This window comes from Carettochelys insculpta, chromosome 31 (assembly GCF_033958435.1).
Source record: "Carettochelys insculpta isolate YL-2023 chromosome 31, ASM3395843v1, whole genome shotgun sequence".
Classification (NCBI taxonomy): Eukaryota; Metazoa; Chordata; order Testudines; family Carettochelyidae; genus Carettochelys; species Carettochelys insculpta.
The window spans coordinates 9,384,242-9,397,722 of NC_134167.1; the positions used below are offsets into that span (position 1 = coordinate 9,384,242).

The 13,481-nt window shown below is 61.1% G+C and overlaps 1 protein-coding gene across 12 annotated transcripts in view; it reads right to left on the bottom strand.

The window, feature by feature from the left end:
- ANK1 (ankyrin 1) overlaps nt 1-13,481 on the bottom strand; it is a 104,038-nt gene that overhangs the window by 4,645 nt on the left and 85,912 nt on the right. For 8 of the 12 annotated variants that reach the window (XM_074982025.1, XM_074982028.1, XM_074982023.1 and 5 more), the window contains 10 exons: nt 12,963-13,191; nt 11,501-11,626; nt 11,294-11,413; nt 10,081-10,165; nt 9,635-9,709; nt 8,496-8,627; nt 7,870-8,016; nt 4,726-5,281; nt 3,555-3,837; nt 147-230 (listed from right to left, as the gene is read on the bottom strand). In XM_074982025.1, coding sequence (XP_074838126.1) covers nt 147-230; nt 3,555-3,837; nt 4,726-5,281; nt 7,870-8,016; nt 8,496-8,627; nt 9,635-9,709; nt 10,081-10,165; nt 11,294-11,413; nt 11,501-11,626; nt 12,963-13,191 — 1,837 coding nt within the window. Of the gene's footprint in view, nt 1-146; nt 231-556; nt 895-3,554; nt 3,838-4,725; nt 5,282-7,869; nt 8,017-8,495; nt 8,628-9,634; nt 9,710-10,080; nt 10,166-11,293; nt 11,414-11,500; nt 11,627-12,962; nt 13,192-13,481 lie in introns of those variants that run through there. The other 4 variants (XM_074982034.1, XM_074982033.1, XM_074982029.1 and 1 more) reach the window with 3 other exon arrangements.

Sequence of the window (13,481 nt, forward strand, 5' to 3'; positions counted from 1 at the left end):
CACAGAGCAGGTGTTAGCGCTGCCAGCCTGGGCCCTGCACATGCCCAGTGATGTGGCCGCATCGCACTGGGGCAGGGGGCAGACTCTCCAGGCCTGGGGGCAGATGCGGGGCAGAGACAGGGGCTCCCTGCCTGGCCCGTACTCACCTTCTTGGTGACGATGTTGCCCTGCTCATCGGTGAATTGCTCCTCAGTCACCTGCTCTCCAGGCAGATCCTGAACCTGATTGCCCTGCAGTGCCAAAGGGGAGAACAGCATGAGGGGTGGAGGCAGCGCCCCACAGGCACTCTCTGTGCTCGCTGCCTACAAAAGCGCCAGGCCCTGCAGGAGTGACGACAAATCCCACCTGCCCTCGCTGCCCCCACCACCCCGCCAGCCCTCGCTGGGAGCAGCCATTGCAGGAAGCACAGGGCACGCTGGTCGTGGGTGCAGCACAGCCAGGCCGAGAGCTGGGTTGGAGCAGGAGGTGCCAATCCAGGCTGGCACTGCAGGGCTCCCGTGGGATGGGTGACAGCCCCGCAGGCTGCCTGGCCACTGCAGCTCTCTGCCCACGGTACCTTCAGGATGACGCGCCGGCGGATCACCCTGGTGGAGACAGCCTCCTCGTCATCTGCCAGCCCCTCGCTCTCGCCCAGTTCCTTGTCCAGTTCCTGGTGGGCGCGCTTGAGCAGGAAGCGCGTGGAGCCCTGGACGATGTGCAGGACATTCTGGCAGCTGACCAGGAAGAAGCCCAGCAGCACCAGGGTGATCAGCAGCTGGGTCAGGAAGGCCAACATGGTGCGTCTGCACCGGACGTGAGCCTCGCCAGCTGCCTAGAGCCCGGCCATGGTGCGGGGCCCGTTCGCCCTGCCTCTGGCTCTACCACCCTGCTCCGTGCGCAGCCTGCTGTAACTGGAGCCGCTGCATACCAGCTGGCTGTACCACTTGTGGGCCAGGCAGGTGGGCTTGTCCTCTGCACTCGGACCTCTGCCAAAGCACTCCGGCCTCCGACTGACTCCCCTGCAGGCGGTTGGCGGGGGCAGGGTCTCTGGACTGGCCGCAGACGGGGCAGCAGGGGGAGTGCGGCTGCCTGGGGCAATATGCACTGGGGGTATGTGGGGGCTGGGGCTGTTCCACCCCGCAGCACCCCAGGGCCTGCAACGCCACACCCCCCTCTGAGCTCTGCCCTGGCAGGAGTCCCACAGCCAAGCCCTGTCACAGGCCATCCGGGGTCAGCTCTATTTCTGGACTCTTCACGCCCGGTGCTGGCTGGGCTGGGGACGGCAGGCACCTCGGGCGCTGCCCAATTAGGAAGCATGCTGGTGGCTGTCTGGGTTATAAATGGAGAGCGGGGTGAAACCGAACCCCTGGCTCTAGCGCCTTTTTATTGGGGGCCACTCCAAGGGTCTGCAAAGCGGCCATGGGCCGCACTCTTCCATGGTGCTAGAGGAGGAGGTGCAGGGTCTGAGCTGGAGGCCAATGGAAGCTGAGATATTTGGCCAGGGGTTGGGAGCAGCACACAAAGCCTCGCCTTCACTCCTGCCCCCAGGAGCAGGGACCTACAGGGAGCAGAAAGCGGCTCACCACACCGGCTCACTGCTCAGTGCCTGAGGCAGTCTGTGGGCCAGATCCTGCCCTGCTCTAGCACAAGCTGAGCTATTCTGGGCCCCTTCACCGCAGGAGCCAGGGCGGGGAGGCTGCCAGCGGGTGCACTCACCCAGCACACTGTGCCAAAGCGGGGTGACCCTGCTGAGGCACCCCAGCAGCTGGGCAGGGCGGGGTGGGCACTGTGACGTTGCCAGAGTGCGGTATGTCTTTACAGGTCGCGGTGGCAACCACTGGTCTACGCTTGCACCACATGGCATGCGAAGTGGGCCCGGTGAGGCGGCTATGGAAAGCTGGCGATTCCCTGCTTCTGATGACACTGCTGTCCTGCCTGCGTCGGTTCTGTATGGAAGCTATGAGCAGCATTTCGAACACTCGCTCCTGGAGCAACCCCCGCAGCCCGTCTGGGAAAGGCTAGTCAGGGCCATTGGCCCATCAAGGGACCTCAACGGACAACAAAGTGTCGCAGGCACCAACTGCACTGAACAGACTTTCCTGCAAGCCTTCACTCTGGAATGTGAGCCGTGGCACCTGCTTGACAAGGAACAAGTAAGGCAGGGACAGGGGCCTGCCCGTGTGGCTCCAAACTCCACCTTGGGACACACTTCCCGCAGCCCGCACACAGCCAGGGATAGAAAGAGGGCTCTGGGGTTCCTCCATTTGTCTTCATTTCAGCCAGTCACCCAGAGCATCTCTGCTACCAACGGATCCCTCAGGGACAGAGGACCCACCCTAGCAGAGGTAGCATTCCAGAGACTTGATTAAGCCAGTAGATTATTGCACCTCTGCTACAAGCCTGCACCGAACTTTGCAGCTGGCGTGTGTGTCTGATTCCTTCAATAACCTCAACTTTCTTTCTTTCAACAAACCTTTAGCTTTTACACTCCAAGCAGGGGCAGGGAACCTTCCTGGGCTCACGAACCACTGACCTGCATTAAAACACCCCAACAACCCTCACTGACTTGGCCCCCAAGTGAGGAGGAGGCGGCAGATCCTCTGAAGCTGTCTGGACTGCAGTCTGCCATGTCGGGAGCAGTTGGCTGACATCCTTGTCTCCCTCGTTCCACAAGGAAGAAGGGATGACTCGGCAAAGGGGGTCTTCCTGATATTCGGCCCCGTGTGGATGGGCCACAGCCTCTCCCGAGAGAGCTCTCGGCAGGAGGTCCTCAAATGCCGACAGATCCTGGCAATCTAGACACGGCCTCACCGATGTGCCCCTCAACTGAGAAGCAAGATAAAAATCTCTCCTTGTACTCCAGCCCCATGGAGGAGTGAGAGGGAATGAGGCTCAGGACTTGCCAGGCCAGGATTAACTCTTCTGGGGGCCCAGGTGTTGTAGGCTCTGAGGTGAGGGCAAAAATGAGAGGGAGCTGCTGGGAACCAAGCCGAGGCAGGGGGTGCAGGGTTGGAGGGCAGAAGTAGGGCAGGTGTGGGGGGTCTAGAGGAGAGGCAGTGTGCAGGAGGTGGCTGGGGGCTCTCAGTCGTAGGGAGGGTGCAGGAGCAGGCTGGGGGGGTCTGGGAGGGAGGTAGGGAGTAGCAGGGGGCTGGGGATGGGGGAGTGAGTCTGGGTGGGAGGATATGGGGGGCGCCTATCTGCTGTAACTCTGGGGTGGGGGGCTGCAGGTGTGTTTGCACAGCTCTGTCCGCTGCAGGGAAGTGCCCTACCGGTACTGCCTCCCTTAGCGGTGATTCCCAGCCAATGGCAGCGGCAGAGGCGGGGCCTGGAGGGAGCGCTCCACCTGCTGCCAGGAGCAGTTGGCTTGCCTGGATTGGGCCCACAAGGCTCAGGGCTCCTCTCCCCTCTGGCAGGCAGGAGCTGGCGCTGGTGCTTCAGCCACAGTGCAGCCTGGTGTTCACTCCTGCACAGGCCCTGGCCCCCAGCAAGGGCACAGTGGGACTCACGCACAGCAAGAGGCTCCCACCCTTACAATGCCCAGCCTGCAGGGCCGGCGCCCACCGCCCCCTGCGTACCCTCGGTTGCCTGATGAAGCTGCTCTCCACCTCTTCCCGCCACTTGCTGTAGCCCTGGCTCCTCCGGTGCTGCCGGTCGCTCTTCTCGGGGGAGTCACTTCGCAGATGCTCTGCCGGGGCCCCCGCGGCCCCCTTGTGCTCTGGGCCCCTCAGCAGAGGGTCTGCACCAGGGGCCGCTCTGGGCAGCAGGCGTGGGCTTCCGGGGACCCCCTCCTGCCAGGCACCCTCGGGCAGGTCCTGCAGGCAGGAGACAAAGGAGCCTTCTGCATTCCAGTCCCGCAGCCTGGGCAGCAGAGAGAGGAACAAGGACAGAGAGAGATGGTCAGTTGGCGTGGGCTGCCCAGGCGTGGGCCCAGCCTCACACTCCTGCCCACCCAGGTTGGTGGCTCCATTGACCCGCCCCTATGCTTGTGGATCCCCATCTCGCCCCCACGGCCGGCTTCACACCCCACCCCTGGAGCAAAGAACGCCCTGGGAGAGGACCCCTGTCGACAGATGGCACCAGGAGCGGGTGAGGCAGGGGAGGGAGCTGAAACAAGGCCAGCAAGACCCCTGTGCTACACGCCTTACCCCAGGCTCTACTACAGTTTGAATGTCTCTCAGCTGGCACCCTTGGGACCTGACTCTGCCGAACAAGAGAACGTGCCGGAGCACGGGAGGTCAATGTTAGCTAGCACATGACCAACACTGCCGCTGCTCACTGGGCTCTTAGGAGACATTTAGGGGTAAATTACAGCTAAAGAACAGCCCAGAACACGGAGATCCAGGACTGGTGGCTGGAAACAAACTTGATGGGACCACAGGAAGCTTGGCCACATTCCCTGATAAGTGGTCGTCTGGCTAATTAAATCATGCCGGATTACGGATGTTGCCGGCTGAGAGAGGATCAAGCTGCACAGCTGAGAGAGGCAGGACAGGTGCAGCAGAGTGCAGCCCCCCAGAGGCAAGGCCCCCCAGCTATTCGCGAGTTTGGAGCTGGGAGGCCCTCAGACTGGCCTGGCAGCCCAGGTGAGTGCCAAGGGATTGCCAGCGCCGGCGGCAGCTCCCCAGCTGATCCAGCCACTCTCCCGGCCCAGCACACACTGAGCTCAGACAAGGCCTCTGGAGCGGCAGCTGCACAGCTGTCCAGCCCACCCCGCCTCACCCCATGGCCCTGCCCAGGGAGCATTACCTGCCCTTGCTCGTCTCTGCGACCCGGCTCACGGTGGGCGACTCCAGGATCCTGGCCTGCACTCTCTGCTGGCCTGAAACAAAAGAGACATCATCCTGCGAGCCCTGCTCCCTCGCCAGCCTGGCCTGGCGCTCGCACACGGGCAGCTTCTCCTCTGACCCCTGACCTTCCTCCTGCTCCAGCAGGTCCAGAAGGCCGTTCATGGCGTCTGAATCCACTGTGTCGTCCTCAGCCAGCTCCAGCGAGCCCAGGTGGTCCGGGGCCTGCGTATCATCCAGCAGCTGCCCAGGGAAGCGGCCTTCGCTCATGGCATCCGAGTCCTCAGCCTTGCTGCACTCCAAGGAGGAGTCTTCGGCGGTCACCAGCGAGGGGGTGAGCCCTGCGGACCACACCTGCATGTCGGACAGCTCCAGCAGGGCGTCCTGCTCGGTGGGGGCCATGGGGATGGCGTCGAGGATGGCCACCTCATTCCAGTACTGGTCTGCATGCAGCGGGGACGGCAGTGTGTAGTGCAGGGAGGTGGGGGACAGGAGCTCATCGTGCAGTGAAGCATAACCTGCAGGGCAGACAGAGGCGACAGCTGCAGTGGCCCTTCCATGTGGCATGGAGAGGAAGGGCCAGGAGTGTGTTGATCCCAGCATCCAGGTGTGGAGCCCTGCAGAGCACTGCAGCTCCGAGGAGTCTGCCACAGACCAGCCCGCACCCGCCACGGCTCCCCGAATGCCTCTGGGCTGGGGAGTGGGGTAGCCTAGGCAGGACTAGCAGAGGCTGGGGGGCAGCTGCCCAGTGGGAGGGTCTGAGACAGGAGCACAGCTGCTGCGGGTGCTTGGGGAAACAGCGGGGAAGGCAGGCTGGTGCCTCAGGCAGTGCCTCCCCTGGGGCAGGTCCCCATGGGTTGCACAAGCCTTAATTCCAGAGGAAATGAGACAGGGCTCCCTTGGCAGGGTGAGCTGGGAGGGGTGGGGGTGTCTGTCTGTGTCTTTATAGTATCACAGAATCATAGACCACTAGAACTGGAAGGAACCTCGAGAGGTCACCAAGGCCAGTTCCCTGCCCTCACAGCAGGACCAAGCGTCCTCTAGACCATCCCTGACAGATGTCTGTCTAACCTGCTCTTAAATATCTCCAGCGATGGAGATTCCACAACCTCCCCAGGCAATGTATTCCAGTGCTTAACCGTCCTGACAGGACGTTTTTCCTAATGTCCGACCTAAACCTCCCTTGCCGCAGTTTAAGCCCATTGCTGCTTGTTCTGTCCTCAGAGGCTTAAGAGAATAATTCCCTATTAGGTACTTGAAAGCTGTCGTCATGTCTCCTCTCAGTTGTCTCTTTTCTAAACAAACCCAGTTCGTTCAGTCTTCCTTCGTCGCTCATGTTCTCTAGACCTTTCATCATTTTTGTTGCTCTTCTCTGGCACATCTTCAATTCTTCACGTCTCTCCTGAAACGCGGTGCCCAGAACTGGACACGGTACTGCAGCTGAGGCCTCATCAGCACAGAGTAGAGGGGGAGAATGACATCTTGTGTGCAACACTCCTGTTAATACACCCCAGCATGACGTTTGCTTTTTATGCAACAGCGTCGCGTCGTTGACACATATTCAGCTCGTGGTCCACTCTGACCCCTAGATCCCTTTCGGCAGTGCTCCTTGCTAGACAGTCTCTTCCCATTGTGCGCGTGTGAAACTTGCATTTGTTCTCACTGAACTTCATCCTATTTGTCTCAGCCTGCTTCTCCAGTTTGTCTAGATCATTTTGAATGCTGACCCTGTCCTCCAAAGCACTTGTACCCTGCTCCCAGCTGGGTATCATCTGCAAACTGCTAAATGTGTTCTCTGTGCCAGGATCCAAATTGTTGAGGAAGATACTGAAGAGAACCGCCCCCTGCGGAACCCCACTGAGTGCACAGCATGGTGCCGGGCAGCCGTTCCCCCAGCTCTGAGCGCATAGCACAGTGCTAAACCAGCTGTCCCCCCGCACAGCTCCGTCGGGGCCCCCAGAGTCTGCCAGTCCTGCCTAGGCTACCCCACTCCACAGCCCTGATCTCCAACAACTATTAGCCCTGACCCAGGCTCTCCCCAGCCCCTGCTAGCCCCTCCTGGGCTCCTCTGCCCCACAAATGAGGGCAGTGCTGTGGTGCCATGCACTCGCCAGAGCAGGACAGAGGCTCTCGCAGGGCTTTGCTGAGGTGGAGACAGTGGAGCCAGGCCGTGGAGGAGGATGGATGAGCGATCAGGAGGTCAGGATGAGGTCAGAGGAGAAAGGCGACATGGGGTGACCAACACATGAGCAGCCCTCCATGGCATGGGTGAGAGCACAGGACACAGAGGAGAGAGCGTTCGGCTGGCACAGCACAGGGGCAATGCAGGCTGCAGGAGGACCCCTGTGAGCTGAGCTGAGCTGCCCGTGCATGGGAGAGGTGGGGCCGGCAGGGCACCTCTGCTCAGCCTCTGAACTCACAGCGTGACTACTAACCTGCTGCAACTGAGGCCTGGCGGCCGAGGGCCTTGGGGAGGGTGAAAGCAGGCTGTGGAGCTGCTCAGGCCCACCTATGCTGTTTCCAGCGTGGGCAGATGCCTGGGCACTCGATCGCATGGACTAGTGTGGCTGCTACAGCCCAGGCACAGGAGGGGCTGGTGGAGACCAGCCTTGGGGCTCTTGGTGCTCTCAGAGCATAGGCCTGGCCACCCTCCTGCTGTGCGGACGTCCCCCAGAGTCACGGGTTGCCTGCAGTGTGGGAGGCAGAACCCCAAACAGCACCAGCAGCCCGGTGATGGACCCAGGGCCTGTTTGGACATCTCACTCTGCCACCCCGACGTCGCTCTTCTCAACCACGTGGGGGCCGGCACTTCCACCTGTCACACTCACCCATCCCTGCGGCACAGAGCCAGGCAGCTCCGGCCCTCGTGATGCAGCTGTTTCTGCTCAGCCCAGGCGGGTGCAGACCCCTGCCCTCAGCCCGCAGGCCTCTTTGCCTTTGTCTCAGTGGGACACGGGATACCTCACCCCGCCCCAGAGCAGAGCAGCAGGTTTCTGTACTGAGCCGCTCTCTGCTCGGCTCCCGCCCGCCCCAGGGCACTGCCATGGGACCCGCGGCTCAGGCTTGCCCACCCAGGCATCCCCACGGTTTGCAGCTGGGCACTCACCATTCATCTGGGATGGCGAAAGGGAGCAGTCCTTGTCGGCATAAGGCCGGTCACCTTTCCGGCCGTGGCTCTGCCGGCCCACACCCTCCAGCATGCTGACGATCTCGCTGCGGTCAATGCTCCTCAGGGCCGCGTACAGGTCCTCCACTGCCGTGGGGGGAGCGGAGCAGAGCGGCTGGGGTCAGGGAAGACCAGCCAGGCCCGTCCCTGCCAGGCAGGTCTATCCCCACTGCCTTGCCCCACGGCGCCAGACACACCCACCCTCAGGAGAGAGGGCCCAGGTGCCCAGACTGCACAGGGGCAGAGCTGCAGGCTGCCCCGTGACTCAGCCCAGCCATGGGTGGGTGTCTGGGCTGCCCATCTGCACACGTGCGAGCCAGCATGTGCAAGGAAGCATTGCATACCTGCGGGAGCTTAACACGGTCTGTTCCCACTGCTCCCTCACAACAGCCTCTTCTGAGGGGAAAGTCTGGATACGACAGCATACCACGCTATCCACCCCTGAACCAGCACTCCATCCCAGCCAGCACGCCTGCTCAAACCCCAGGCTGGCAGCCTGGACAGCCCGTGGGACCCCCGGTGGGCTGGCTGTGGCCCCGCCCCTGCAGAAGGTGGCCAATACTCACGCTTGGCATTCTTGCCCTCGCGGCTGACCCACAGGTTGAGCATGGCCACGCTCTGCTCCAGCAGGGAATTGGGGTTCTCCACCCGGATCCTGTTGATGTCGTCCACCCCAAACTGCAGCTCCCGGGCCAGCTCTGCAGGAAACACAGCACCCGCGTCAGGCCTCTGCGATGCGATATGAACATAGTGATCCGCGTGGCAACCACCGTTGTGTATGTGCCATGAGCCTTGTCCACGCTGGGCCTAGAGAAGTGCCAGGCACAGCTCAGGATTTGCTGCTCAGGGTTATGCTACGTGTAGGCACGTCCCGGGTTTGTATTTGATGTTATGAGCTTGTATTTCGATGTGTGTGGTTCTGAGTAACGGCCAGGAGCCAGGGCCCACTTGCTGCCCAGGGACGAGTCAAGCAGAACGGACTTGGGGCAGGTGGGAGGCGCCAGTGCACAGCTGATGAGCCTCCCTGTGACCCATCAGACCAGCATGGGAACCACGGCTTCTCCCTGGAACGAATGGAGTCGGGCCAGGACATGCGACTTGCCCACGTGACTCCGAACTCCATCTTGCTGCTGTAGTTTTCCACAGGAGGAACAGCAAGATTGCTCACACATGGCAGAAGCATAAGAGGTGCCAGAATGCAGGACTCCCTGTAAGCTGAGCGCATGGGGGGGGGGCCCACCCCGGAGAGATTCAGGTGCTGCGATTAGCAGAGCGCCCACAGCTGACAGCGCGTGTTCCTACGGGTGGAGCCCAGGGTTTGGTGAACGTGACGAAGCACCCGGCTGGGATTGTACTCTCTTTTCCAGCCCCACAGGCAGGCTGGCCGAGCAGGATGTGGCCCCAGCGCTACTGGAGAAAACACCCCGCCCCCTGCCCTGGTGTTGGGACGCGCACACACGTAGGGGCTGCCAAGCCTGGTACGGGTGGGATGGCCCAGCCTCCAGACCAGTCTCCGACACACTCAGGGCTGCCGCCAGCCCAGATAGCTGGCCCTCCAAGTGAGCTGGGCTGGGCAGCGCCCGTGCAGCATGGCACTGCCCCCTCTGAGCTGGGCACAGTGGGAGCCCAGGCAGCCCTCAGAGGGGTGCTGAGCAGCAGAGACAGGGTGTGCGCCCCAGGGGTGCAGAGCTCCAGGCAAACTCACCGGCCCAGCTGAGGCCCAAGTGCTCCGAGATAACAGCCATCTTCACATCTGCCTTCTCTGTGCCGCTCAGAGAGCCTAGGGGAGAGGAGCCCGTCACATGGCCCTGTGCCTGCTGGCAATGCAGACACTGTGCTTCCCCAGGTGCGGGGTCAGGCAGGGGCAGCCAAGACACTGGGCCCAGCCCCTCCTGTGGCTCTCCCCAAGCACTAGTGGGCTGCGGAGCCAGGCTGGGCATGGACACGCAGGAAGCCAGGAAGCCGGGAGAGGTACGGTGAGCTGGGGAGCTGAGCTGGGCCGCGGACTGGCAGGGCTGGGAGGGCCAGGGTGTGATGGGCAATACTGGGGCATGGTCAGACAGGGCAGAGATGGCCGGGCAGGGCTGGGGTGTGGCTGGGAGGGCCGTGGCATGGACGGGCAGGGCCAGGAATCCAAGGCAGGCTGCATACCTGGCGTGCTCTCGGTGAGGGTGCTGTATCTCTCGCACAGAGCCAACGGTGTGAGCGTCCTCCTTCGCTCCTCGCTGCCGGTCCCCTGCAGGAGAAGCAGCCCGAGGTCACCGGCCCCTCAGCCTGGGAGCTCCCTGGCTCGGATGGGCAGGGCCCAGGGAGCCCATGGGCTGGATGCCCCAGTAAATGCCCTGCTCCTTTTGCTGGTCAGTCCCACCCCCTCACAGGGCATCACCTGGCCTGGCCCCCATCCTGCAGGAGAGGGCTGAGCCTGCCATCCCAGCTCTGGCCCGTAGTGGGAGTGGCGGGCTCTGTGTGCTGGGCCCAGGGGCAAGCGCAGGAGCCGGAGCTCAGCCTGCAGCCCCCGGCAGCACTGTCAAGGGCACATTCTGGGCCTGCTGAGACGCTGCAGCTGATCCTGGCCAGGCACCGCCCCCTGGAGCTCCCAACCTGGCCCCGACCTAGCGTGAAATGACAGAGCAGTGTGGGGCACGCGGCTCCCCAGTCTCGTGGGTGGGGGTGGGGGTGTGTGAGGATTTCATTCCCCTGGGGGTGGGGTTGCATGTGTTTCCTACTGTCCTGTAGTAACCCTGGGTGTGTGCCTCACTTTCCCTAGGCACAGCAGCAGTGCATAGTGGGGAGGGGAGTATCGGCTTGATGACTTCTTGCAGGTAGGCAATGGACCTCCAGGCCATTTGTAACCTAGGCAACCAGGTGACACCTTCCTTCCCCAGGGAACAGGCCAAAGGAGGGAGAAGAGGCCTGGCTGGTTTGAAATGGAACTGGGCTGTAGAGTGGGGCAGTGGCTCTGGCTGGAGAGGGAGGAAGGAGGGCCAGGGTCCTGGCTCTGGGACCCCTCTGGGCCCCTCTCCCCAGGATGGACTGTACTGATGCCTTCTGGTTCCTGTACTGACAAGTCTGTGCTACTCTACGTCACTGTTGCCTGATAAACCTTCTGCTCACCCTGCTGAAGGAGAGTCACGTCACCCTGTGGATGGCAGTGAGGGGCTTGGAGGACCCCCCACTCTTTGACAAGGGGTGTCCCAGGGCCCAGCTCCTCTCTGCAGCTAATCCTGGCCTGGCCCCCACCTGGCGTGAAATGATGGCACCGTGTGGGGCACACAGCTCCCCAGGCTGGGTGTTGGGCTGCCCAGGCCCCCCCTTCCCCTCATGGCACAGCTGGAGGAAGGCAGCTGGCCCAGCATGCACTGACCTTGGTGCAAGGCGGCATGGTGATGTTGAGATGGCACAGGACATGCTGCAAGTCCTCATACTTCATGGCCTTGCGCAGGAAGGAGAGCGAGCCACCTGCCTCCCGGCTGCTGTCCCGCACCTAGGCACCACAAGACAAGCAGGCAGCACGGAGCAGAGAGGGGCTGCGGCCCGGCCCCCCCAGCCGCTTGCCCCCTACAGCAGTTACCTTGACAGGGATGGCCAGCCGGTTCTCCTGGAAGGACTGGAAGTGGAAGCTGCGCTGCTGCGTGGCCTTCTTAATGGGCACCAGGTTCCCCGAGAGCTCCACATGCAGGGGCATCCCCTCCAGCACCTGTGGGGGCGAGAGGGAGGGATCAGCCTGGGGCATTATGGGAATTTCAAATGAAGCATGAGAACCATTTCTGTAACCACTGTCTTAAATGGGCACCAGATCTTCTGCCAAGTGGACCAAGCAAGGTGTCTTATGAAAGTTGGTGAGTCACTCAGCCTGCCGATGCTTGTCGGTGACGTTATAGCTATGCGCCATACTCGTTGTTAAAGATGTTAATTCTGGAAGGACACGAGAGGAAGTGGGGCAAGCTGCTGTGAAAAATGCCCAGCCAGGTGAAGCAGAGTGGATTCTCATCCACGTCTCAGGAACGTTGTAGGGACGTGCTGTCTGACCACGCGGCCAATGGCACGCTGCCCCAGCAAGGGGATGACAGGTGACCTCTATAGAGTACATGCCCAGAAACAGAGAACTTCTCTCCAGATGCTAAGTCTATAAAGAGTTATTGAATACACACCTCGAGGAGATGGAAGGGACCTCGAAAGGTCATTGAGTCCACTCCCCTGCCCTCATGGCAGCACCATCCCTGATGGAATTTTTAAAAATCTAACCTGCCCTAGAAAGGCTCCCTCAAGGACTGAGCTCAAAATCCTGGGTTTACAAGGCCAATGCTCTAACCACTGAGATATCCTGCCTGTGGCCTTTTTGTCCTTCATCCTTGGTCTTCTGTTCTCAATCTCCAGTCTCCAACTTGGAAGCAGTTTACAAGAACATCTCTACAATGAACTAAGCCTGTATGGACTGGGGACCCATCCCTCAAAGGATGTATTTGCAGAGATTTTTCAAGTTAGCAGCTTTTCCCATCAGCTGCAGCCCACATCAGGAGCTTTGACTGATGTATGTAATTTAACCACTTTAATCATTTCATCTAGTTCTTTCTTTCTTTATCAATAAAGCTTCTGGGTGCTAAGGGATTGGCCCGGTGTGCTGTTTTGGGTAAGATCGAAGTATATTTTGACCTGGGAATGTGGCTGCTCCCATTGGGGGCTGGAAGAATCTGTGTGGATTTGGTGAGATTGGTTTTCATAACCTCTCACCTAAAGGAGGGAGACTGGTTTGGACACAAAAACTGCTGGAGAATTTGTGAGATGTGCTTGTGTAACCCCCTGGCTAGCCAGGAGGGCAGCAGAGGTGCTCTGTGACTGGTTTGGTTTGCCTCAGAGGAGGAACCCAGGCTGGGCTGTAAGTGGCCTGGTTTTCAGCACTTTGCCCAGGTTTTGGTTCTCTTAGCAGTGCCCAGGAAATGTCCTATATTACACAGACTCAGAGCACAGGGCCACAGGCAAAGCTGCCCCCCGCCCCCAGGGCCTCCTATGCACCAAGTGGGGGCAGGGCGTACCTCGATGTCCCGGCTGCGGGCCACCTCGTGGAAGTTCTCATGCTGTTCCAGTGTCTTGTCCACCTTGTCGTCAGTCATGCAGTAGCAGCGCAGCCGCCCCTCCCGGGCGCTGTTCATCTTGGCAAATACCACGAACTTGGCCATGTAGGGCACGGCCGTCAGCTCCTTGTACAGCAGGGTGGCAAAGTGGACGGCCTCAGCCGTGCGTGGGCAATCCGCCAGCCAGAACCTGCGTGGCACGAGCCCAGGCTGGTCATTCTGGCCTGGCCTTGGGCCTCTGGGGCCAGACATGTCCTGGCGTGGTCTCCCCCAGCCCCAAGCCCTCGCTGGCTTCCCATAAACCCACATAAAGGGCCAAAGATCTGAGCTGTTCTGGGGTGACAGTGCCAGGCACGTCACATGGTGGTTTGACAGCCACAAGGGAGTGCTGAGACACCAATGGGGAACCCCATGAGATGCACCAAATCCCAACACAAGCCCTAGGGCCACTGTCCTCACACATAGCCTGGAGCAGCCTGG